The 24,458-nt window shown below is 41.9% G+C and overlaps 1 protein-coding gene across 1 annotated transcript in view; it reads right to left on the bottom strand.

Moving 5' to 3' along the window:
* LOC148540674 (cadherin-like protein 26) overlaps positions 1 to 24,458 on the bottom strand; it is a 134,842-nt gene that overhangs the window by 14,028 nt on the left and 96,356 nt on the right. The window contains exons 12-17 of the mRNA XM_088442598.1: positions 12,210 to 12,431; positions 9,417 to 9,532; positions 5,974 to 6,030; positions 2,571 to 2,618; positions 486 to 542; positions 313 to 390 (exon numbers count right to left, since the gene is read on the bottom strand). Of these exons, the coding sequence (XP_088298724.1) occupies positions 313 to 390; positions 486 to 542; positions 2,571 to 2,618; positions 5,974 to 6,030; positions 9,417 to 9,532; positions 12,210 to 12,431 (578 nt within the window). The remainder of the gene's footprint in view (positions 1 to 312; positions 391 to 485; positions 543 to 2,570; positions 2,619 to 5,973; positions 6,031 to 9,416; positions 9,533 to 12,209; positions 12,432 to 24,458) is intronic.

Here is a 24,458-nt window from a genome sequence, read left to right as displayed (position 1 = left end):
GTATTGATATATGATGTCCATACCTAATTTCAACCCAACCGTATAAAAGAAATACATGTATCCTGTAATAAAACTTTTTATTTTGGATAATCCTACAACCATACAGAAGTACAATATATGTAAGATGATGAATCCGGGCAGCCTGATGACCGTGCAATTCTGCAGCACCAACTGGTAAGCTAGTCAAGTCTAGTTTCTACTCTCATCTATACCCATAATATAGCCATATTATGAGCTTAGAGTACAGGCAAGCAGGCACCACAACCCTGCCAAAGTAAACCTACTATGTGCTCATGTTTGGCTTTTACTTACAGAATGTCGTCTTCTGTTTGCTCGATCAAACGTCCCTGCTCCAGCACCGTTTCCTATGAGGTTCTTTCCTGAATTGACCTATCAATATAAAAGATCATTTGAACTATTGATGAATACTGACACTAGAAAAGAAAGTGATTCTACCCACCTTTACCACACCCAGGGATACCTACCTGCATGCTATTGGAGCGACTTACTCTTGCCTTATTATGCAAAACTACAGCTGGTGCCTGTAACACAAAGAGAATAAATAATGTTTTTCTTCACATCATATTTCATAATAATTGGGCACTTACTATGCATTTCAATAAACAAAGTAGTAAAGCAGTCTTTAAAACAGACTATAAAAAAATGGAAAAAGCAGTCTTTGAAACAGAGTATAAAAAATAAGACTTTGTTTCAATTCCCTACTGACTTGAGAAAGACCAGAACATTGAAATGCGTTGGTGGGATAGCACTGGATGGAATTTTGAAGAGAAGAATTTCCTATCCAGGTCTCTTGTCTGCATGTAATTCACTTGTGTCTTGTAGGCACCTCAGCAGGGATTTTATCATAACTGCTTTGTTTTAATTATGTGAGTGCAATTCTACTATTTTAGATAATTTGTTTAAGCGATAATATGTCAGATTATTTTTCTCTTGTCTATGTGAGATCAGAGGAGTTTTTTTCCACTGAGATCTTTTGTGGGCAGAAACAGTTTGAGAGACGAAAGGCATTTTGTATACATTATCTATAGCCTTTTAGTGTAAGTGCACTCACAGTGGGGATTGCACAAAGTTCTATGTATAAAGAAATCTTCACCTTTATTTATAGAATTAAAAAAATGTTCATTAACTGGTTTTACACATTAGTGTTGCTAAAATAAGAATCACTTTATGGTGGAATGTTAATAATTATTTGGAGATATGAGCAATAGACATGGAACACAGCAAAAAAGAAGGTATTCTGGGTTTTTTGTTTTTTTGAGTAGATCACACCAGTGGTAAATTCATACACTGTATTTTTATGTTTATGTTATCATTTAAGGCAAAGATTCTCAAACTCGGTCTCAGGACCCCTCACAGGTCACGTTTTCCATGTCACCTAGCAGGTGCACAAGTGTATTCATTACTCACTGACATATTTTAAAATATCCACAGGTGGAGCTAATTATTTCACTTGTGATTCTGTGAGGAGACCTGGAAAACATGCATTGTTTGGGGTCCTGAGGGCCCATTTTGAGAACCTGTGTTTTAAGGTGTTGTTTACAAGTTTTAAAGCATAGATGTGAGATACCTTTATTAGTAACATTTCTTAATATATATATTTGCCTGTGAGGTGTAGTGGCACTTTGTATATAAATAGGATAATACTCACTGGCGTGCTTGAGAAATATTATAAGCTTCTCACCTTATATGTACATTATATAGGCTAAAAATACTACTCCATTAAACCGGGACATTCATGAATTACACAGGTTCTGTGGCTGATTGAAACCAAATGAAATGCAGACTTGAAGTCAGCCAGTAACTGAACTTCATGAGTGTCCCGATTTAAAGGGGCAATATGGTAAACCTAACACTATAGTACTCAAATATTTTCATTAAGTTGAAGATTAGCAATAAAATGTGAATGAAGAGATTATGCTATAGGGAGAACTGACTGCTTGGATAGCTCAACACAAACAGAACTACTGGGCTTTTTTTCCAAAGGCACAACTCCCACTTTTGGGTTTGGACTAGTATATCTGTTCTTTTGTACATTCAACAACACATACAAATTATGAAAGTGTGACGAAGGCACAAAAAAAATTTTTTATTTTTTTTTATTTGTTTTGGGCAAAGAAATCTCAAAACAGAGTTAACTGCCATAATTGAAATGCAAACATTTTCTAGGGCATCCTGCAATTATATGACGATTCCTAAACCATTTAAATGGTAGTAACACACTCCATTTATTTCTGTTTGCATTACAAGTAGCTAAACAAAAGTCCCCCTTTATCCTGCTTTATGTCTCTGGGGTACACAGCTAAAAAGTTGAGCTTGCTGATCTGCTTAAAATAAAAAATGCTAACAGTTTTTCTTTCTAATTAGTCAGCTTTTACTTATAAGTATGTAAATTTATTCCTGCTGCCTTTACTACAGACCTGCAAATATTTTACAAGTTTGCTGATTTGTGGTTTTCATTACAAATTGTGAAACTGTCAAGGCAGTGTATTACATAGCACTTTCTCTCACTTCCAAAAACATGCAAATACTTTGTACTTAAACCAACTCACCGAATACATTTTGGCACTGGACCTGTGAAATCCAGCATCAATTTCCTCCTGTTGAAATGAAGAAAAATTGGTCAGAATTTCTGTGCTATTGTTAATTATTGCTTTATTGCTACCTTATGGTTAAAATAAAGCACTAATTAGTATTAACACATTTGTACTGTATATCTGCTGCTGGAATGTTCTGTATGAATTTTTAAATAAATGACTTCGCACTTTACAGGAATTTTTTTAGCTCATTTATTACAATGGACCTATAGAGGTAGTCTGATTGGATTTCTCAGAACTCTTACCAGTACTTTTAACTTTGAAACACAGATAACAATTAAAAAAATTGGAAGTCATCACAAATGTTGGTAAACAGAGTCATTGGAAAGAAAGAGAAAGTCTGCAGTGCCATTAATGAGCAAAAATTTAAGATGCAACCTTTCAACTTAGACCATATCTATATTGTACAATGGGGTTTGTAGACACATGGGGGGTGATTCAGAGATGGACGTAGGGAAACCATGGGGTGCAAATGTCCAATGTCTTCCCTCTGTGCAAGCGCCTGGGTCGCACTGCGCATGTGCTGCAATGGTTACCGCACAGAAACGCAGATCAAAATTGCATGGAGATCCAAGCAATTTCAATGGGCGTTTCTGGGTGGTAACTGGGGATGTGGCTGTCAGTCTGGGGATGTGGCTGATAGTCGAGGGTGTGTCGAGAGTCTGAAGATGGAGTTGCACTGACACTGGCAGCTATGGTCAGTCGGACATTCTACATCTCCCATAGGTACTATTGCATTTTTGCATATGGATGGTAATTTATTTTATCTTTTATGAAGGAAGTGAAATAAATTTCAAACGAAGAAGAGAAGGGCTGAATAAATAAAGGGTCAGTAAGAAGTCAATAAAGGTGTTGGTGGTCTTGGAATAACTCGCTTAGTTTTTGCTGTATATGATGTGTGAAAGTGCATTATTGCAGGAGGTAGTCTAATGGTAATAAGCATCTTTATATACAAAAATGAGTTAATAGATCACGCCTCCTCCTCCTCCTCCCTGAAATCCTGCTCGCTAAGCAGGGTAAAGTAGGGAGGTGCTTAAAATACTTGGCTCTAAACTCTAAAGACCTGCACCCAGCTGAATTGTCACCATAGTGTAGTGAATCAAGCCTAATTTTGAGTGGTGTGAGCGGTATCTGTGGTCCATTAACTGCAGTACAGGTACAAGTGCAGTTTATGTGCTATTTTAGGGAAGCACACTGGCACAATTGTAAGCTTAAAGCTATGGAAATACAACCATGGCACAACATTGTATGTAGTGTGTATGTTCTCTCCATGGTTGCATGTATTTCATTTAGGTCCTCTAAGTTTCTTCCACAGTTTAAAAACATAATTAAATATGTAAGCGTCACTGAAACCAGGACTAATGTGAGTTTTTTTAAAATATATAATTTAATAAATCTAAAAAAATAATAAAATGGATATTATTTACATTTCTACTATTATCTGAATATAGTAGTACAACCACAGTCTGGAAAGTATTTACTGGGCATGCATGACTTTTTCAGTTCACGCATGCTCAGTATGAAGGAAAGTGCATTTATCTATTGTATGCTGTAAGAAACCCTGTGATTGGATAGAAGCCTTATGCACGGTCGTTACGTTAACAGCAAGGATTAAAATCATACGTGCCTACTCTCCCAGAACCTGCGAGAGGCTCACGATTTTTCGGGTACCTCTCGCACCCCTGGAATGGTAGGCACCTAGTGAAGTGGGCAGAATTTTCCCGGGAATCGATGGTCCTCGAGTAGGGGCCCGGGGCCTAATAACGTGATTCTATGAGAATCACAGAATTTGGCTCCGCCCCTATTAAAATATATGTGGGATTCACTGCATATTACCATGAGGCAGCGAGGCCTAATGACATGACCCCGCCCCCATTGCTGCCCACCTTCATCCCCTCTATGGGCTTCTCACGGAGAGGGATATAATAAAGTTACCAAGTATGGCTAAAACATTGCAGGGGGGCCATGTTTCCACAAGATATCACAAGATTATTGTTTGGTCATAAATGACAGCGGTGCTTAATTATGCACCACTGCAATATAGAATGAAGTGTTCCACTGCAAAACAGAGGTAAATAATACACACATTGGTGCAATAAATTATAGTGTCAAACATTTTTTCTGCACCCATATCGGTGATCCCAAAATCTCAGCAGATACTGTAAGGGAATGTTATACATTTTCTATTTACACTTAAATGCATCCTTTGTGTTCAGGTTCTAATGCCACATGTAGCACTAAAACAGCCACAATGAAAGATAACAATCCTATTAAAATTGATAGGCTTATTATTGGGCATGTTGGAAGGTGCAATCATCAATCAACCTCAGCAACATGCCACAGTGATTTGTGTGGCTTAACCCAACAGACAAAGGACCATCTATCATAAAATTCATCCACTCATGTTATAGCCAATAAAAGAATAGTTAGCTTAATCAACTCTCAGGTCAGGTGTTAGGATTGATTTGTGTGTAGACACTGCTGATTGTATAGGTTTACTTCATTTCGTTATATTGTGTATCTGAACTTACAGTACATGCAAATTATTCTCTAGGTAACTGTAGAAGAGTTGGTGTTGCCTATCAGCCAATCAAAAATTGTGCTTTCATTAGCTAAACTGTAATAGATCAACGATCGTGAAAACCTCCTTTCCTATATAGTCACTTTTACTGTAGAATAGTTTTTATAAATATATTCACTGTGGACCTCATTCAGACCCACTCGCAAGCGGGTAATTGTTTAGGCCCTGCGCACGCGCAGCGGCCGCACTGCACGTGCGCAAGCCCCCGGAGCAAGAGAGAAATTCTTGCTACCAACGGGGCTCGCTACCAATGGGGCGGCTGTCGATGTTGATCGACAGCTCGCCCCGTTTAGTAGGATGGGAGAGGGTGGTTTCACAAACGGAGGCGTTCCTTAAGGAACACATGCCGTTTTGTGGGCAGCCGGACTGACATCAGCAGTGATGTCAGTGGGGAGCTTCATGCTCGATCAGAACAGGAAGCTCCCTGGGGCTTGCGGTTGCCGAGATCCAACCTCAAGGTTTCATCGTAAGCCGCGATGGTTGTGATGGTCTTGACCATCGCGACCATCAACCTGGTCGGTCGCTAAAGCTGTGGGTGGTAACCCACAGCTTATCTAGCGACCAGGAGGCCGCACTTCAAAAGGCAAGCGGCCACCCACATTCAGAGCCTCTGAATGAGGGCCTGTGTTCTCTACACAGATTTCATATGTAGACAATATACACAGATTAAGCTCTCAGCTTTAGATAACAGGTACTGACCCACCACGTCTTACATGGAGTAAGGTGCAAAAAAAAAATCTCAGAGAAAGAAAACATAATGCAAGCATCTCATGTTACCTGGTTTTTGCCTGCAACGTCAGCCATGTTTCCAACTCCACTCAAAATGGCTGATGCCTAAAGAAATATATAGAGAGTGTGTGAAACATTTAAATCACCCAGTCACTTTCAATCCTAGTATATTCAAATGTTACACCAAAAACATTCTGCAGGGAAGAAACAGAGATTTGAACCAAAAGATACAAATTGTATGTGTAGTGATAGGGTCTGATTCAGCAGTGAACACTAATGCGATCGCTGCTGCGATTTCACACACAACGCAGCTGCGAAAATGTGGTAGTTCCAGCCAACGCTCAGCCAGCATAAAGACGCCCACTGCTGCCATCTCATATCCGTCGATTGTCACTCTTTATTTTATTATTATTATTATTATTATTATTATTATTATTATTATTATTATTCTTTATTTATATGGTGCCACAAGGGTTCCGCAGCGCCTTACAATGTACATAAACAAATGAGCACACAAGAAAACAGTTATTAACAGTACAAACAATGCAGGACAGATACATGATTAGTACATTGCTGCATAACACTTAGATAAGCAGCATGGTGTCTGCAACCAAGGGTGGGGTACTGTTGTATATTAAAGTATAATTAAGTGAAGGAGAAGCACATGAGGGAAGAGGGCCCTGCTCGTGAGAGCTTACATTCTAAGGGGAGGGGGAAGACAGACAGGGGTGACACAGATTGCCTGGATACAAGGGTGACAGTAATTTAACATTTATGGAAAGGTTAGTTTAAACTTAAGAGGAAAAGACAGTGAGTTGATCAAAATTGCACCAGGCCTCAAGATTTGGGGGCCACAACCAAGGTCCATTAGAGGGGTCATCTTGCTGCATCATTCGGTATGGCATAGTTGGAGTGGATAAGCAGATTGCATGAGGAGGTCAGGAGGGATGTGAGCAGCATTGGGGATCCAGGTACAGCATATTTGCCGACATTCAGCTCCCTCCTTCCAGGAGGGAGCTGAATGCCTGCATTCTGTGGGGGGCATGGCCGGGCTATGATGCCATTTTGGGGGCGGGGCGGGGCGGGGGCGTGACCACCCGATCGCGTCATCATGGCCCCGCCCCCTCTTCACAATGCCGGAAAAAAGGCATTGTAAAGCAGGGGGTGGAGCCACGATGACGCGAATCACGTCATCGGTCCCCCTGGCAGCGGGGGTTTTTACTAGTAGTCTGGGGGGGTAGGCGGCAGCCGGGAGGCTTGCCTGCCTTTCCGGGGGGTCGGGAGCGGCACCCGATATTCGGGAGGCTCCCAACCAAATCGGGAGGGTAGGCAAGCCTGAGGTACAGGCACAATCCATAAGCATGTTGGAAGTGTGGTGGTACATTAAAACAGTCCTTAATAGCAGGAATAGTTGATTTGTTAATTTCTCCTTCTGTTCTCCTCCTGTTTAACTCCTGAATAACTCCGGCTTCAATTTAAAAATTCTAGTTACACTTTAAATTAAGCAATTCAAATCTAAGCACTCTTGCAAACGCAGCTTTGGCTTTAGCAGCCTTAGATATAAGTAATAAGTATGGCTGAAACCAGGTGTCCACACTGATTCTACCCCTCCCCTAACACCCTCCTCAAACAGCAAAGGGTCATGAAGCAAATAAACAAATGGTGAGAGGACAATCCACAAACACAGATACAGAGTAATTTCCTGCCTTGGTACAGATTTTAAAACTATATGAAATACTCTATAGTTAGATTACCTAGCAATTTTAAAGGCTGTGCAATAGAAACACCAGGCAGCAAGATATGTTGGGTTTATACTCTTCTGTATAAACATCGGTACCATCGAAGCAACTCTGCCATTCACACAGCAATACAACAAGTCTGACCAGCCGCAAACACTGCAAGTTTCCTCACACACAGTTACCTCTCATGCTGCGTATGCAATCACAGTGGCTAATTTATGCACAGCCATGAAACGGAGTTCAAACAGACAGACACGCCTGCACTTTTCCAATCACCCCCCGTCACCACCCCCAAACGCTGGCAGCCTGTTACTTACTTTGCAATAGATTCCTCTGTGCGCCCGTAATCACAATGTGTTCACTGCACACGCGCAGTGTGGTTTATACGCATGAGCTATGGCAAACAATCGCTCGGTCTGTGTCCGTAATTGCCATTGCGCCCACTGCTGAATCAGGCCCATAGACCAATTCCAGGGTCAGCCTTTCTGAAGTGAATTGATATTCTATTCCCAGAACTCCCTGTACTTTGATCAGTGATCCACAACTGAGGCAACTCTAGTTATGGTCACTCAAGGTGAGAAGCACTTGCCTGATTTAGGTAATTCAGTTTCCCCCAATACATCAGAGATTTATTACTGCTGATAAGATTCTCCATTGCATGAGAAAGTCTATTAACAAGTATCGCAGCATTGTATGCTCTTGGTACCATTTTTGTCACCAACCTTTCAGGATTCCGATCACATATTAAAATGCTTACATAAATGCTTTAATCACAGAATAAAGCATTCATTTTTTAATTCATTAATATATATATATATATATCTATACAGTATATATATATATATATATATATATATATATATATAAAATTTGAATAAATTAAACCTTTTATTATACAGATTTTTTTTTTTAGAGTGGAACAGAAAGCATTAATAAATGCATGCATAAGAACAAGCACAGTTAACCCTTTCCACTCAAGGCCAATATAGCTTGGGCAGTAGAGCATTGTTTACATGACACACCAATATTTTTGGGTCAAATTGCTAATTTGCAATTTTAAAATTTTGTACTTATTGCCAGAATCAGAGCTTTAATGATAAATATGCTCCATAGTGTTCTACTTAGATATGTGCATTTTTCGATTCTCCAGAAATCCGAATCAACCGAATTTTGTGAATTTGGACAGATCCAAGTTGCAGTTCTGATCTTCTCAGGAGACCCAGACCAATTCTAGCTACGGTTTTGATATTTCTGCAGTTCAGAATTCGGATTTTAAATCCGAATTTAGTGTTTTGGATTGCAAAAAATTACATGATTTTATCTGAAAACCCATATCCAAAACCAAAACACTTGAGGGTGGTTTTGCAAAACCAAAATCAAAACTAAAACACAAAGATGAATCCAGATCCAAAACACAGGGTTCAGCGCACATCTCTACAGTAGTTATAACAACAGTAAATAAAGCATTCTCTGGAAAGTAAGTTCTTGCTAGCAGTGCTCTCTCTCTTTTTGTGTTCTATATAGGCAATTATATAACTTGTGAGTATTAATTATGTTTATGTGTAAAGTTTTAAACTTGTTAATTACTGCCCAATTTGATCACTACTTTATAATATAACTGTGCTGTATGTTCTACTATCCTGTCCGGCACTGTGGTACCCTTGTAATGCCATATAAATAAGAAATTACAATACTAAGAATTCATTTCCAGGTACTATATATTTGCAGTTCAGTGGGCACCAAACTTCATACCTCACAATCCTTGTTACCCCCTTCTTCATTATATGCAATGATTGAATTGAGAGGCTCGGTTTCCATGGGGACCATGACTTTCTTGGTTTGTATCTTGCACAGCAGGAAACAAAGTACTGTATCAATGAAATAAATACATCTATGTGAGTGCTTGGAGGAAGCGCAGCAGTAGGAGGCACTGTACAAGGAAAAGTCAGACTGGTCAAATTTGCCTTTAGCTGAGACAAGTGAAGGTTGGGGGTTGCAATGTCAATGCGAAAAATTACAAAATAGAAATCTCTCAAGAGACACTGAGAGAAGCAACAGTGCCCTCTGGTGGATGGATTAAGATAAGGCAATGGACAAAGTTTGGTATGTTTATAGTTTTAAACAAACAAGAAACAATTTAATAGAATTTTTTTTTTTTGCCACCAGTCATTTCCAATAGCATATCAAAAAAGTACACATACAGTACACAAAATAGCACACTTAAAATATAAGCAAGTTGGTCGTCTGGATGTGACACCCTGGTAAAACATGGTACCACGAAGAAGTCTCAGGTAATATCGAGGATAGGTTCTTGGTTTTTAAACAGAGAGGTAAGGGCTAACGTGAGACAGACAAGTAAATAAGATAAGATCATGCAATGTCAATAGATAACGGTGAACAAGATTATACTTTCGTAGTAAAAGTTACAAGTTAAATTACAATAACAGATACAGTTACAGTTCACACGAGAAAAACAACAATTCAGGTTTTATTATTCAGTAACACAGCTCCCTCGCAATCGGTAGGGATTCCTCTCCTGCTGATGGTTTTAAGAGGTTAATGCATGCAATACTTTCCCTACCACAGATTAACTTAAACGCTGTAACTAAACAGTAAGACAATAACTAACAGTCCTTAAATTAGTCTCTCAGTTTGTGGATTATTTTCCCTAAGCTTTACTGGCCAGAAGCTATTAGTTCATGAATTAATACTGTATTAAATATTCCTGAGTGTACACTGCATTGCCCGGGTTATTAGCTGGAAGTTCTGACTTTATCCTGTTTAAGCAGAAATAGCTCCACTGTGGGTTAATATAAATCTGTGTTGCTCCTAAATGCAATTGTCTCTCTTTTTAATAATGGCTGACAGACTCTGCAACAATGTTAATGTCAATAGTGCTGCAACCTTGTTGCTTCAAACGGACTACTGTGACAGTTTGTTATGCTGGCCATACACGCTACAATTATCGGGACGATCCGGCGGATCGCCGCGATAATTGTAGCGTGGGGGGGCGACCGAGGGTTAAATATTGCTCGGTCGGGCATGCTGGATTGTCCAGCATGCCCGTCCAATGCGAAATTACCCGGTAAACTGTTGGCCGCATCGGGCAGTGTATGCCCAGCGCAGCCGACAGACAGACATTTCCTGTGTTCCTTCCTACGGAAGGAACAGGGAAATGTCTCCTTCCCCCGGGGGCGGAGCGCGGATGTCGGGCTATACACTGTGAGATTTCTCTCACAGTGTATGCCGCGGACAGACATTTTATCTGGCAGTGTATGCCCAGCATTAGATGGCTCTGCCTCTCCTACTGCACACAGAGCTGCTCGGATGGGATTTATTATATGCAACTCCTGCAGCTCCTTACGGGGACTCTCCTGCCCACAAGTCCCAAGGACCAAGTCTAAGGCTCTGTGCGGCTTATGCGGCTAATAAAGTTTCAGGCTGTAGACACTTATTAATTATAACTCCTTTTCTGCACTGGTGTCTGGGGAGGTTATTGCTGGGCACTATACATAGGGCTGTAGCTGCCAGCTAGCAGCGGGCCACTGTTAGCGGGTCGTTGTAGAAGAGTGTATGTGGTCAAGCCTCTTACCCCCCGCGATAACCACGACTCCTTTCTGTGCCTGCAGGGTCCGGTACAGCCTCCAGTCACTGTCATCAAACTGTGGCTCCACCCAGGAACACCTCCAGCTGCTTTTCCTCACTAAGGGAGGCGGGTCAGGAGCCTCTAATGGCTGCCAGCACTCAGCTCACTGAGCTCCCTGCACTCTCCAGCAGCTCCATCAGCGGCCCTCCGCAGCGCAGCTTCCCCTTCATAGCTCACCTACCAACTGCACACAACAACTGCCGCCCAATTGTCAGTACAAGCCCCTCTGGTCATGGGGCACTGTTTCTCTATTGCATTGGAGGTCCAGTCTCTCCAGCTGCACACCAGCTCCTGAAGCTGGCTACATTGTCCACTGTCACCAATGAATACATTCAAATGTCCAGCAACACATATATAAGGGTACACAACATGAGGTACTCCCAGGTTCAGGGGTACCACATGGATATACGACTTTCTAGAATTTCAGTCTAATGTAATAAAGGCAAATCCTTGAGTCATATATGCCAGATATATACATTAATGATGGGTGTTGGAAAGGCTCATAGTAGCATCTCACAGGATGTATGGTTTGTACTCATAAAGCTCTCTCTCCAATCTATCTAGACTACTCATCTTATTGCCATTTGTCACCGTTCCTCACAGAATGCCTGTTGAATCGGTCTCCTGTACCAACAAAGGATCAGAAGGAGACAAAAAGCACTAAAAATAAAACTTAAAAAAGTGTGTTGTTTTGGTACAAAAGAAAGTAAGGCAACATGCTGTTGAATCACAAGTGCCATTATGCTCTGCTGTAGTTTCCCAACAGCTGGAAAGCCGTCTGATGCTCAAACATGCATCAAACACGTTGGAACACACATGTACACTGAATAAGTTATACAATGCTACACATTTCTGTTGATGTAAATATTCATAGTTTAGAGAATTAATGAAATACTCACAAAGAAAAAATATAGGAGCCAGTAGTAGTAGAGCAATAGCACCTCCACTTAGAGATGGCGGACCCATCATTTTTTCGACACAGGCCTCACCACCTAGACAGTCACATACATACACTGTGAGGTTCTGATGAGAGATCATCCCTTGCCGGTCATAGATCTCTAGGTGTATGGTGTGGTTGCCTTGGTAAGCATCTTTTTCTTTTTTAATCTTGAGCACATCATCTGAAACATAGAAATTGGGGGCACATTTAAAGTAGAAGAGGGACACTAAAAAAAATCGCTGATGTCACCAGGAGTGTGGCTTCATAGTGAATGAAGCACATATAATTAATATGTTCATCTATGTGTCGTCTATATTACAGATTCGTTTTAGCATCTTCGGAGGAAATTCTAGACATGGTCCCTGATCATTCTTATCATTCATTTTTTTTTTCATGTTATCTTTATGACTTACATGTATTGACTTGTACATGTCTCTTTGCAAGATTTAGTAAATGTATATACCCCCCCCCCCAACTCTCCCAATTGTGGGTGGGGCATGTGACCACTTCTCAAGCGACTGCATTGTGGTTGTGCAGGCACTGCTGCACCACTCCAGCCACTACAAGAGTTAGATGGATGATATGATATACGTTGTTGGATGTAAATATTCAGTCTACAGTATGTGTTACCGTGGACATGATGAATTTGCTAAACCTGAGGACCTTGTTTAGCTGAGACCAGTTAGAGCGTGACATTGCAAAATAACTGGTTTTGCCTAATTATGAAGAACTGTATGTCAAGGAAAAGTAAAGTTGCAAGAACAGAAGAAGGTACAGTAGAAACTAGTTTGTACATGTTTGCAGCATTCAGGTTTCAACATACGTTAACAAATACACAATGCAAAATTGTTAATATAAACACCCTTAACAGTTTTTTCAAAAAACATTTGTCACATACTGTACACACCAGTAAAATTAAATTTTTCATCTCAACCTGTAAAAACGAAGGTTGTTTTGGTTAGAAACATCAAGCTGTGAAAGTTTTATAAAATCGGTTTAAAGTGTTATAAAGCTAAATATTTTTCTTATTAAAACAAAATGAAATATTATTTAATTCTTGACTACATTGTGGACCTCCACTCCAAATTTGTGTCATCATGGCCCTGACCCTAACTCTGCAATAACAAAAATCATCACGCAGTGGTGGGGCGGTCTATGCAAACACTCTGCCCACAAAGGAAAATGGTACACAGCACTCTATAACCCATACTTGCCAACTCTCCCTGATTGTCAGGGAGACTCCCTGAAATAGTAGCAGTCTCCCTGAAGAGTCTAGCAATCTCCCTGACTGCATCTTATCCCCAAGATAAAGCTGTTATATTTGGGGACAAAAACAGAGATCTATACTTTCAACTGGGATCATTAGTATAATTTCCTCTGCATTGGTTATAAGGCACAATGATCCCTAGGGCTACATGCATTTTCTGAAAAGTATCAGTGTGTTTTCATCCACAAATAGATCTTACTTACTGCTTTGGAGCTCATATACATGTAAATCAATTTTATGACACGCCTCTCAGATGTAGCAGTACACGTCCATTTTAGTTGTCAGTAAATATTTGTGGCTAGAGATCCCAGCACTTATAAAGAAAAAATAACAGCACTCTAGGTGGCATGTTTTATACACCTATCCTAAACTGTACTGTCAAAACAGTAACCACTATCACTGAGCTCCGGAGCTTACTAGCTTTGGCAGAGTCCCAACTAAAGCTCTGTGGTGTAATGACAGAGCAGTGCTTAAGCTGACATTGTTTTTTTTTTTGCTTTTAGTAAGAGAGACTGTTAGATTGTATCAGTGATTTATCATAAATTAGCAATCAGGAAACGCGGGAATCTACATGATTTAAAAATGTATTTAATTAGAGAAAAATTCATATTAGTGTATTTATTATTAAGTTATAGTGTTCTACTTTTTGAATCTGTCTCACTTTTTTTACAGGCTGTAGATGTTACTGTTGACCCTAAAGAGGTTTAGCCTGTGTATTCACAGATTTAAAGAAAAGGCTCTTTTCAACATTAGTGTTGATAGTTATTCAGTAACAAAATCTATTTGTGTTTTCCTAGAACTGCTATAGTAATTAAAGTGTAATTCAATGCAATCTGATTTCAGTGACAGAAAATCACAATGGAATGTTGCATGATTTCTAGATTCTGCTTAAAGACAAGTAAATAACTGAATACATTGTTATGGATTAAATATTGTAAGGTATGTAAGATCAGAGCTATAATTGGAGTTCCCTCATTCTAGGTCAGTGGTGTCAAACTCGTGACCATCCAGCTGCAGTGGAACTACACATCCCAACATGCACTGCCACAGTTTTGCTATTAGGGCATGCTAAAACTGTGGCAGGGCATGCTGGGATATGTAGTCCCACGGCAGCTGGATGGCCACGAGTTTGATACCCCTGTCAAACCTATTTGTCTCCAGGGTGGCATTGGTGTGGTTCTCCTGCGGGAAATAGAATGGGTAGGTTGGCTTTGTTCCCTTTAAGGTAACAATACAGAAAATAAAGGCCCTCATTCAGAGCCGCTCGCTATTTGCGGTCGTTCGTTTTCTAAAAAGGGGTGGCTATTCAAATGAACCGTTCGCACTTTGCGGTCTGTTCACGCCTCTAAGTCTGAACGAGCGAGCAAAACATGCGAACGTAAATTTGAAAAAATACGCCCCCTGGCCGCTCGCACCATACGTCATGTCCGCTATTTATTAGATTAATCGAGTACATCGACCAGCGTATGAACTGCTCGCTATTCTTGTGGTTGGTTTTTTCAACCACTATTTTGCGAGCAGTTCTGAGTTAAAAAAAACCAAGTGACGTGGTCAATGACGCTGCTGGATTAATTATGCACTCCCTTAAAACGCCCATTTTGACCTTTAAGCACGCCTGCGATTGGATTTCCACTCCCCGTTTTCAAGCACCTTCCCCTGTTACCACCCACATACGCCTCATTCTGTCACTCAAATTAGCAGGCATTCGCTATTTTGCGAGCACATGAATTTCGGCCGCACTGACTGGTTTGCGCATGCGTATAACGATCCGTACGCATGCGCAGTTGGGCAAACATCGCTCAGAGTGAACGAGCTGCCGCTTACGAGTGGCTCTGAATCAGGCCCAAAGACTTTCAAATGTCACTTGGTGAGGACTTGTACCCTGAAGGGTTCCATTCACAGTCTGCAGGATTTTTCCTAACAAGTTACATTTTTAACCTTCAGTGCTAGTAGGTATATCTCATTTTTCTAATAACCAGATCTTCAGGTTTGTTAGTGAGTGCCCTGCTGTTTATCATCTCTACTTAACAGGTAACTACTGGGAGGTGAAATTTTCATACTGCTGGGTAAATTTACTAAGATGGGCGTTCTATTTAAGAAGTGATGTTGCCCAGAGCAACCACCTTAGTAAATTTACCCCTGTGTGTCAGACTTTTCACTGTAATTATCTCTCCTTTAGTTAAAGCTGGGCATACACTATACAATTTTCTGTCAGATATCTGTCCAATCCGGCTGGTTGGAATGAAAACCTGGTAATGTATGGGAGCAAATGACAGTCGTCCATTTGCTCACAAACACTGGAAAATAGCCAAAAATGGTTGTTCAGACAAATTGGTTAAAACACACAAATTTTACAATTTGAACAATAATTTTTGTCCTTTTTTCAGTGTTTAAAACCATATGATAGATTGTCATTTGCTTCCATACATTGCCAGGTTTTCATTCCAACCAGCCAGATTGGACAGATATCTGACAGAAAATTGTATAGTGGATGTCCAGCTTAACTACTGTTTCACTCAAGTTTCCTAAAAAAAATTATTTTATTTATAAAGTGAAAGATATAAGAGGTTTTTAGAAGCAAAGTTGTTGCCCATAGTAACCAATCAGATTCTACTTATCATTTATCTAGCACATTCTAGAAGATAATAGATAGAATCTGACTGGATGCTATAGGCAACAATTCCACTTCTAAAAACCCGCACTTTAATAAATATACCCTATTAGTGTATAGACGTTAACATGAGATCTGGTTGAGGAGGCAGAGGGTGATACATACAGTATAAAGTAAAGTAGTTTAAAAATCAAATAATTGCCACATTAAACACATTTTGCAAAGCAAAGACCAGTATGTTACTTTTAAACTTGTTGAAATGGCACGAGATGTGAAATAATACTGTATGATAATAATCTAACATGTTTATAGGCTTCAATTTCTTTCCTCTAACATTGTTCAAGCCTTTACTTCAATTCTACACAAAGTATATCCTGATAGAAAGCAGCCTATTACAAAACAACATATGCACTACATCAGCATAGAGTGGCAGCATTTAGTGCCTACAGCCAGTACAGAGATACCAGGAAGGCCATTTTATATCAGCATCCTGGCATCTCATTACAGAATGTATTCACGATGAGCAGTGTAACTAAGAGTGTCATCTGGGCTACTATCAGGGAGAAGTGCTACAATTCACATTGCAAAATGACTACTGAATTAGATTTTAAAATCATATTCATAGATATTTCTTTTCAAAGGATCTGTATTTATATAGTCTACATAATCGGGGGGAAAAAGCTAGCAAAAAATACATTCGATAAATTGTGCTAAGCAGTTGGTTGATATAGAAAAGCCATGGCATTTCCAGGAACAAATCTTTGAAACCCTGGAAATTTGGAACAGTTGGTGCATACTCTATACTGTAGCTGGGAAGCATCAACTAGATGACCCCCAAGCTGGAAACACATGAGATCCCAACTTGGATGAAAGCTGACCATACAGCCCCTCAGGACAAGTGGCTGGATTACTTCCAGGATCACGGACTTGGTAAATGCAGTTATGTTCATAGTATTAGTAAAGCAACTTCAGGTCATACTGGAGAAAAAGCTCTATATAAATAATATTATTAATGATATATTAATAATATCACTATTAACACACACAGCAATAACTTAACTCAGCAAAATGTAAAACATGTCTGTATCTTGCATGATGTTTTCGGCTTATTTAGAAAAATCTGATTTTCTTCTCTGTCATGTCACATTTATTAGATACACAAATATATAAAAAGCGGTAATATCTATAAATGAAAAATGTAAGATACAGTAAGTGAAAATTTTAATACAGTTTTATAGAACAGAAATATTCTCATTGTATTCATTTATAAAATACTAATAAAACTAAATAAATTATTAAAAACTGCAGAAACTTTTAACAATCCAAATTAGGTGTAATGTAATTGTTAATAAAAGATAAAAATGTAAAGTCACTTTGCTTTAGGGAAATATTATGATGATTAATTCCGTTTGTACAGGATCTCATTGGTCTCTCTAAAAAGGAACCAGCAATAGTCCCCCATCATTTCAGGGTCCCAGCATCCTTGGTAGCAATGCTCTATTGTCAGAATGTCTTGGTGAAAACTTTGCCCCATGTTCATCACTTAGGGGTTTATGTATCAAGCACTGAAAAGCGTGGAAAAGTGGAGCAGAGGAGAAGTTGCCCATAGCAACCAATCAGCTCCTACCTATTATTTTATAGACTGTACTTGATAAACGCTGCTTCAAAGCTGATTGGTTGCTACGGGCAATTTCTCCACACTTTTCACTGCTTGATACATAAACTCTGTACAACCCATATTCTTGTAGTTGTCCAATAATTCAATCACAATGGATATGTAGCCTCTGTTTTGTTCCCTAATAATCCACGCACAGCAGCCATGAAGGAGGACCAAGCAGTAAACTCAATTTCCATCAATTTAGCGTTAAATATTTAATCCATAAGCAGTTTTCTTATTTGGGGGCCAACAAATATTCCTTCTTTTAGCTTTGCTTAACTTCGGAAACTTTTTCTTTTGAATAACTGAAAGACTGGCCTTCAATATCAAATGCTTTCACAAAACTCAACGTTAGACCCAACGTAATGTAGATCAGAGGTAAAATGATTTTATTTGGGTCAACCAATGGAGTGTACTGGACATTTTACTCTCCAGCAACATAATGTCAGGATCTGCGGTTAAGAAGATCTTAGTGTATGCAGCTCCTGCCTGAGGCATTGCATTAATTACTGCCTGTCTGAGTGCAATGTCAGGTGCATGCTAATTAATTATCATGTTTGTGCACAGCACAGCTGCATCATTAAGGGAGGCTTGCTGTGCTTGGGGCCTGTTCCTGTTAAAACCAAGCCAGCCCTGCACTCCATGCCAGTGATAGAGTTCCTCGTGCTTCCAGTTTCCAGTCTCCTGCTTGTCAGTGGAGTTCCAGAGTCCATTCTGTTGAGTATCTCCCTGTCGTTTGTTCCATCTAGGTGACACGGTCCGCATATCATCTGTCGTGTGCTGCTTGTGTCATCAAGGCAGCACAGAGTGCTTCCCTGCCATTACCGTGTGTGTTATCTGGGCGGTTCGGAGTGCACTTCACCTAGGATGCTGGTCAGCATCAGGTGGCTTGTGTCAACCAGGTGACATGGGCCACAAACCTGCGTTCCAAGTGTGCAATCCAGCGCACTATCGCCAGTATCATCCCGGCAACACTGGCAGCATCTCAGCATCCTGAGTGTGCAATCCTGCACACCGTCGAACAGTGTCATCCTGGCGACACTGGTGGAATCGCAGCGTCCTAAGTGCGCAAACCAGTGCACCATCACCAGTGTCATCCTGGCGACACGGGCCGCGAACCAGCGTTCCAAGTGTGAAATCCAGTGTCATCCCGGTGACACTGGCAGCTTCTCAGCATCCTGAGTGTGCAATCCTGCACACCGTCGCCAGTGTCATCCTGCAACACTGGTAGAATCGAAGCGCTGTGTCCAGAGTGCGCAATCCAGCGCACCGTCGCCAGTGTCATCCCAGTGGCACTGGTCACATCTTAGCATCCTGAGTGTCGCAACTCAGCCAACCTACCACATATCAAACACTTTCAGCCCAAAGGCTGCACCTTATCCTTGGCCTCCAGGCCACAAGCGGCCAAGACCGACCAGCCCTCAAGGCTGCTTCAACAGCTCAAAGGCAGCACCTGATCCTCGGCCCTCAGGCCACAACTTTCCAAGACTGACCAGCCCTCAAGGCTGCTTCAACAGCCCAAAGGCTGCACCTCATCCTCGGCCCTCAGGCTGCAACTTGCCAAGTCCTACCAGCCCTCAAGGCTGCCTCCACAGCCCAAAGGCTGCATCAACCCTCGGCCACAGGTCATAACTTGCAAGGACTAATCAACCCTCAAGGCTTCATCACATCCTAAATCCCTGGTCACGGCTAGTCTCTGCATGCCAGCCCTCAAAGCTGGCACCAGACTCCAACCTTCAACCATAAAACACTGCAGCAACGTGTCCACTCAAAGGGGTACCCCCACCAACTTCCAACTAAACCTCTGCTCTACTCAAATCCAGTTGATTCCTCTCTGGAATTGCAACACATGGGTTTCTCTCTCTGGCCACTTCTTTGTTATGCAGTGATTTTTATGGGTTCCGGACTATAGATAGACAATGTCTAGATAGAATCAAGATGTTAGACAGTCAATAGTTAGACAGGGACAAAAGGCCGACAGGGACAATAGACAGACACATGTAAGAAGGTCGACGGGGTAAAAAGTTCAACATGAAAATGGTCGACACAAAAATGGTCAAGTGGTCAAGCTCTGCTCCATTCAGGATACTGTGTATGTGTAGCTGTGAGTACAGCTGTACAAACATACTACTACACAATAAACAAAATTCCTGGTTAAGTCCTGAGCTGTCTAGTACCTCTGGTGAATCCATTTGTGTATACTATTTACTCTGCATACCATTGCCAAATAGTACACTCATATCACCAATGCGAAGTGAAGCAGTCACAAATAGGGAAATTTGCTTTTTTTATTCACAAATAATAAAAATATATTTGCAGGCTTCATCTTCCTCAACTGAGTATGAAGCATTCTTTATTTGTGTAAAACGAGTATGCACTTCAGTGTAAAGTGACTCTAAAACCACTGTTGCAGCAGATTTAGTAATTTTGGATGCTGTATATAGAAGTGTTTACACATGCAGTCATCATCAACATTTTGCAATCCGTGTTATAGCACCCGAAAGGCAGACTACCTCCAGATTACTACATTTGCAATTTTCACAGGCCACTTTAGTTGTGATAACATGACTACACGGCCACACAAAGCCCTTATTGCGCTTTGCCCCTGGGCCAGATTAACAATGGGGCAGATGGAGCTACAGCTTCAGGCCTTCACATAAAAATGGGTCCATCATCATGGTAGCAAGATGATGACAAGCTGCCTAGCTGACCACACAGTTGGCCACAGGGCCGGATTAAGGTCTGTGGTGGCCCCTGGGCAACAAACGTGTGGGGCCCCTATCAATAAGTTATATATATAAAAAAATAAATATATATGTATACATATATATATACACATATATATATATATATATACACATACCGGTCTATCTGCCTGATGTCCAATGTCCCCTGTAGATGTGCCCCTTCTGGAATGCCCCGTGTAGTTGTGCCCCTTCTGGAATGCCCCGTGTAGTTGTGCCTCTTCTGGAATGTCCTGTGTAGTTGTGCCTCTTCTGCAATGCCCCCTGTAGTTGTGCCCCTTCTGCAATGCCCCCTGTAGTTGTGCCCCTTCTGCAATGCCCCCAGTATTTGTGCCTTTCCTCCAATGCCCCCAGTATTTGTGCCCCCTGCAATGCCCCCAGTAGTTGTGCCTCTTCTCCAATGCCCCCAGTATTTGTGCCTTTCCTCCAATGCCCCCAGTATTTGTGCCCCCTCCAATGCCCCCAATATTTGTGCCCCCTCCAATGCCCCAGTATTTGTGCCCCCTCCAATGCCCCCAGTAGTTGTGCCTCTTCTTAAATGCCCCCAGTAGTTGTGCCCCTTCTTCAATGCCCCCAGTATTTGTGCCTTTCCTCCAATGCCCCCAGTATTTGTGCCCCCTGCAATGCCCCCAGTAGTTGTGCCTCTTCTCCAATGCCCCCAGTATTTGTGCCTTTCCTCCAATGCCCCCAGTATTGTGCCCCCTGCAATGCCCCCAGTATTTGTGCCTTTCCTCCACTGCCCCCAGTATTTGTGCCCCCTGCAATGCCCCCAGTATTTGTGCCTTTCCTCCAATGCCCCCAGTATTTATGACTTTCCTCCAATGCCCCCAGTATTTGTGCCCCCTCCAATGCCCCCAGTAGTTGTGCCTCTTCTTAAATGCCCCCAGTAGTTGTGCTTTTCCTCCAATGCCCCTTGCAATGCCCCCAGTAGTTGTGCTCTCCCTACCCGCCCACAACCCTGTTAAAAAAACGTACCTGTCTTCGCTCCACGCCGTCACTGCTACTGCTGCTGCCGGTGTTTGCTGGATCTGACCCGCAAGCTCCTCTCCTCTGCAGTGCGTGGGTGATGTCATCACCCGCGCACTGCATCACTGGGAACGCTGGCCTCTGAAGCGATCCACTTACCGTAAGTTGATCGTGATCTACAGGTGGGAGCTCCGTGAGCTTCCAGTAGATCGCGATCAACCTTTTCGCCGGGCATGTGGCCAGGGGTCGGGGACAGTGTGTGGGGGCCCCCTATGTGTGGGGGCCCCAGGACGACCGACCCTGTCGCCCTGCCCTTAATCCGGCCCTGGTTGGCCATAAAGCAAATAGTAAAATATATTTTTTTAAGTTTTTCTATTATTATCTATTTAGCAAAATAGTGAGGATGATGATCGTGTATGGGGTGTACACACCCACTTGGCTCATGCCACGCCCACACAGCACTTGTCTCAGCTCCTCCCCTCCCCTCCCCTCTCAGTTTAGGACCTTGGACATTTTTAGCCCCAGGCCCATACAGCCTTAATCAAGCCCTGCTATGTCCGCATCTGCACCCCCACTGCCTGCGACTGCACGCCTATGCCAGCATCAGTCCTGGTCCCCAAGTCATGCAGCCACATGCCTGTTACAATTGAAAAAAAGACGTGCATTGCAAAAAACCCTCACTCTAATTAAAGTCCTAAGGAGCCTATTCATCATCGAGTGCCGGCCGACCCCCAATAATTAAGTATACAACTCGCTGCGTGTTGCGGAGGTGGATAATTAAGTACCCGTGCAAATCAGTAATGCCCCATTGCGGGAACAGCTGTTCCAAAAAGCAACTGTCCCCACGATCAGTAACACTGTTACAGAATTAGCAATGCTACAGTACTTACCCCTCCAGAGGTTGTCTTTGTCAACTCTGGTTAGGGTGGTGTAGTAAGATGCAGCCCATTAACTAGGGGAAGGGAGGTTTTGCTCCAACGCTCTCTGGGCCTGATGCAGCAAGGATTGTAGTTGCTTCTACGCAAGCAATCGGCCGATTGTTGCGTACTGTGCATGAATACGCATTTCAGTGAGCATGCGCAAACCGGCCACTGCGATCGGGACTGCGATCACTGTGACCACGCAGACCCATCGCAGAGTGATTGATAGGAAGTGCCGTTTGTGGGTGGTAATGGGGGGTGGTAGGGAAACGCAGGCGTGCCAGTGCTTTGGGACGGCGTTACAGAGGTGTGCTTAGATTAGCCTCTGCGATACCATACGCAGCCTGAGGCCTCATAGCGTGCTCTGAAGTAAGCAATTCCTGAGTGAGGCCTGACCTGCCTTAACTGTGCATATGGGTCCGATGTTACTCGATGTTACAGATTGTTTCGCTATGTTGCCAAAGTATACTGATGTAAGGGGAAGTGGGCGTCCTTATGTTAGGCTGCAATAATAGTGCAAATGCAAACATTTGCATATCACTAGTTTGCTAGTATTAGCAACTGCGTTGCGTGCGTATAAACAGAATAGCGATCCTTGCTGAATCAGTCCCCCTTTCCTCTGAATGATTAAGTATTTTACTATTTTTTCAAATGGGCAGCATGAGGAAGCATAGACTGGTTTTATGATGTTTTTTAAAACTGCTGCTTGATAAATTCAGTGTTTCTATTCTATTCTTTTCATGGACTAAAACTAGAAATGTGCGCTGCCCCCGTGCTTTGGTTTTGGATCCGGATTTAACTTCGGGTTCTGGTTTTGCAAAACCACCCTCAAGTGTTTTGGTTTTGGATCTGAATTTTAAAAAAATATATATATGATCAAAAGTTTTTAAAAACATCTAAAATCATATAATTTTTGCAATCCAAAACCCAAAATTCTGATTTAAAATCCGAATTTCGAACCGCTGGAAGATCAGAACCGCGACTCGGATTTATCCTGGTCTCCTCAGGAGATTAGAACCACTTAGATCTGTCCAGAATCTTGAAATTCGGGTGTATTCGCATTTCTGGAGTACCAAACCACACATCTCTACCTAAAACATAGGTGGTGCTTTGATTTTCCCTGCTGTTTATTTCCAATCTATAGTGTGCTTTCTCAGTGGTTTTGTGGCGGTTTCTGCCTTAAGTAAATTAACGAGTTGCAAAACCGCCAGGATTTAGAACCCATTGCTTAGTAAATTAGCCCTTTGGGTATTTTTACAATCAAACATGAATCATTTTATTTTATGCTGTGAACCTGCAGATCCTTCTTTTATGCTACCGTACTTAAAACAAAAGGTAAATCAGACTTGATACATGCAAAAAAAGAACAAAAATTGACTAACACATACAGAACAAAATCAGTAGCACTATACTGTTATCCTAAAAAGAACAGTTATTGGGATTTGGATGCAGAACAAGAGAAGTTGTGTTGTGCAGCTGACCATGCATACAGAAAAAAGAACAAACATAACTAAAACAAGATGTAGAAGTTTGCAGGTAATGAGCAATAAATCTACCAGGGACTAACCTTTCCAGCTGGTTACACATAGAGACGAAGGGCATTCGTACTGACATTACTTTGATCGGGGATTGCCCTCCACAATTGAACGAGTTAATAAATGATGGAGTGATCACTTTGCCTGATTCAGACCTGGTCTCAAGCGATGAGCGCTCGCAACCGGGTCGATGGTGGCCCAGAGCGCATGCGCACGACGGAGCCGGCTCCGTCGTGCGCATGCGCGAGACCCGGATAGCGACGGGCACTCCATCGCTCCGGGTCTTATACCAAAGGGAGCGTGCTGTCGATGTTGAGTGACAGCACGCCCCCTTTGGTGGGCGGGCCGGGGGAGTGGCTGCCCAAACAGAGGCGTTCCCATGTGAACGCCTCCGTTTGGGGGCGGCCCCACTGACATCATTAGTGATGTAAGAGGGAGAGATTTTGGCTCTATTAGAGCCGAAATCTCTCTGGGGCTTGCGGCAACGAGACCCTACCACAAGGGTCTC

The sequence above is a fragment of the Taudactylus pleione genome, unplaced genomic scaffold, assembly GCF_031769625.1.
Source record: "Taudactylus pleione unplaced genomic scaffold, aTauple2 ptg000018l, whole genome shotgun sequence".
In the NCBI taxonomy this organism is placed as follows: Eukaryota; Metazoa; Chordata; class Amphibia; order Anura; family Myobatrachidae; genus Taudactylus; species Taudactylus pleione.
The sequence above is the reverse complement of the archived record's forward strand: the minus strand, read 5'-3'. Positions and strand labels throughout refer to the sequence as shown.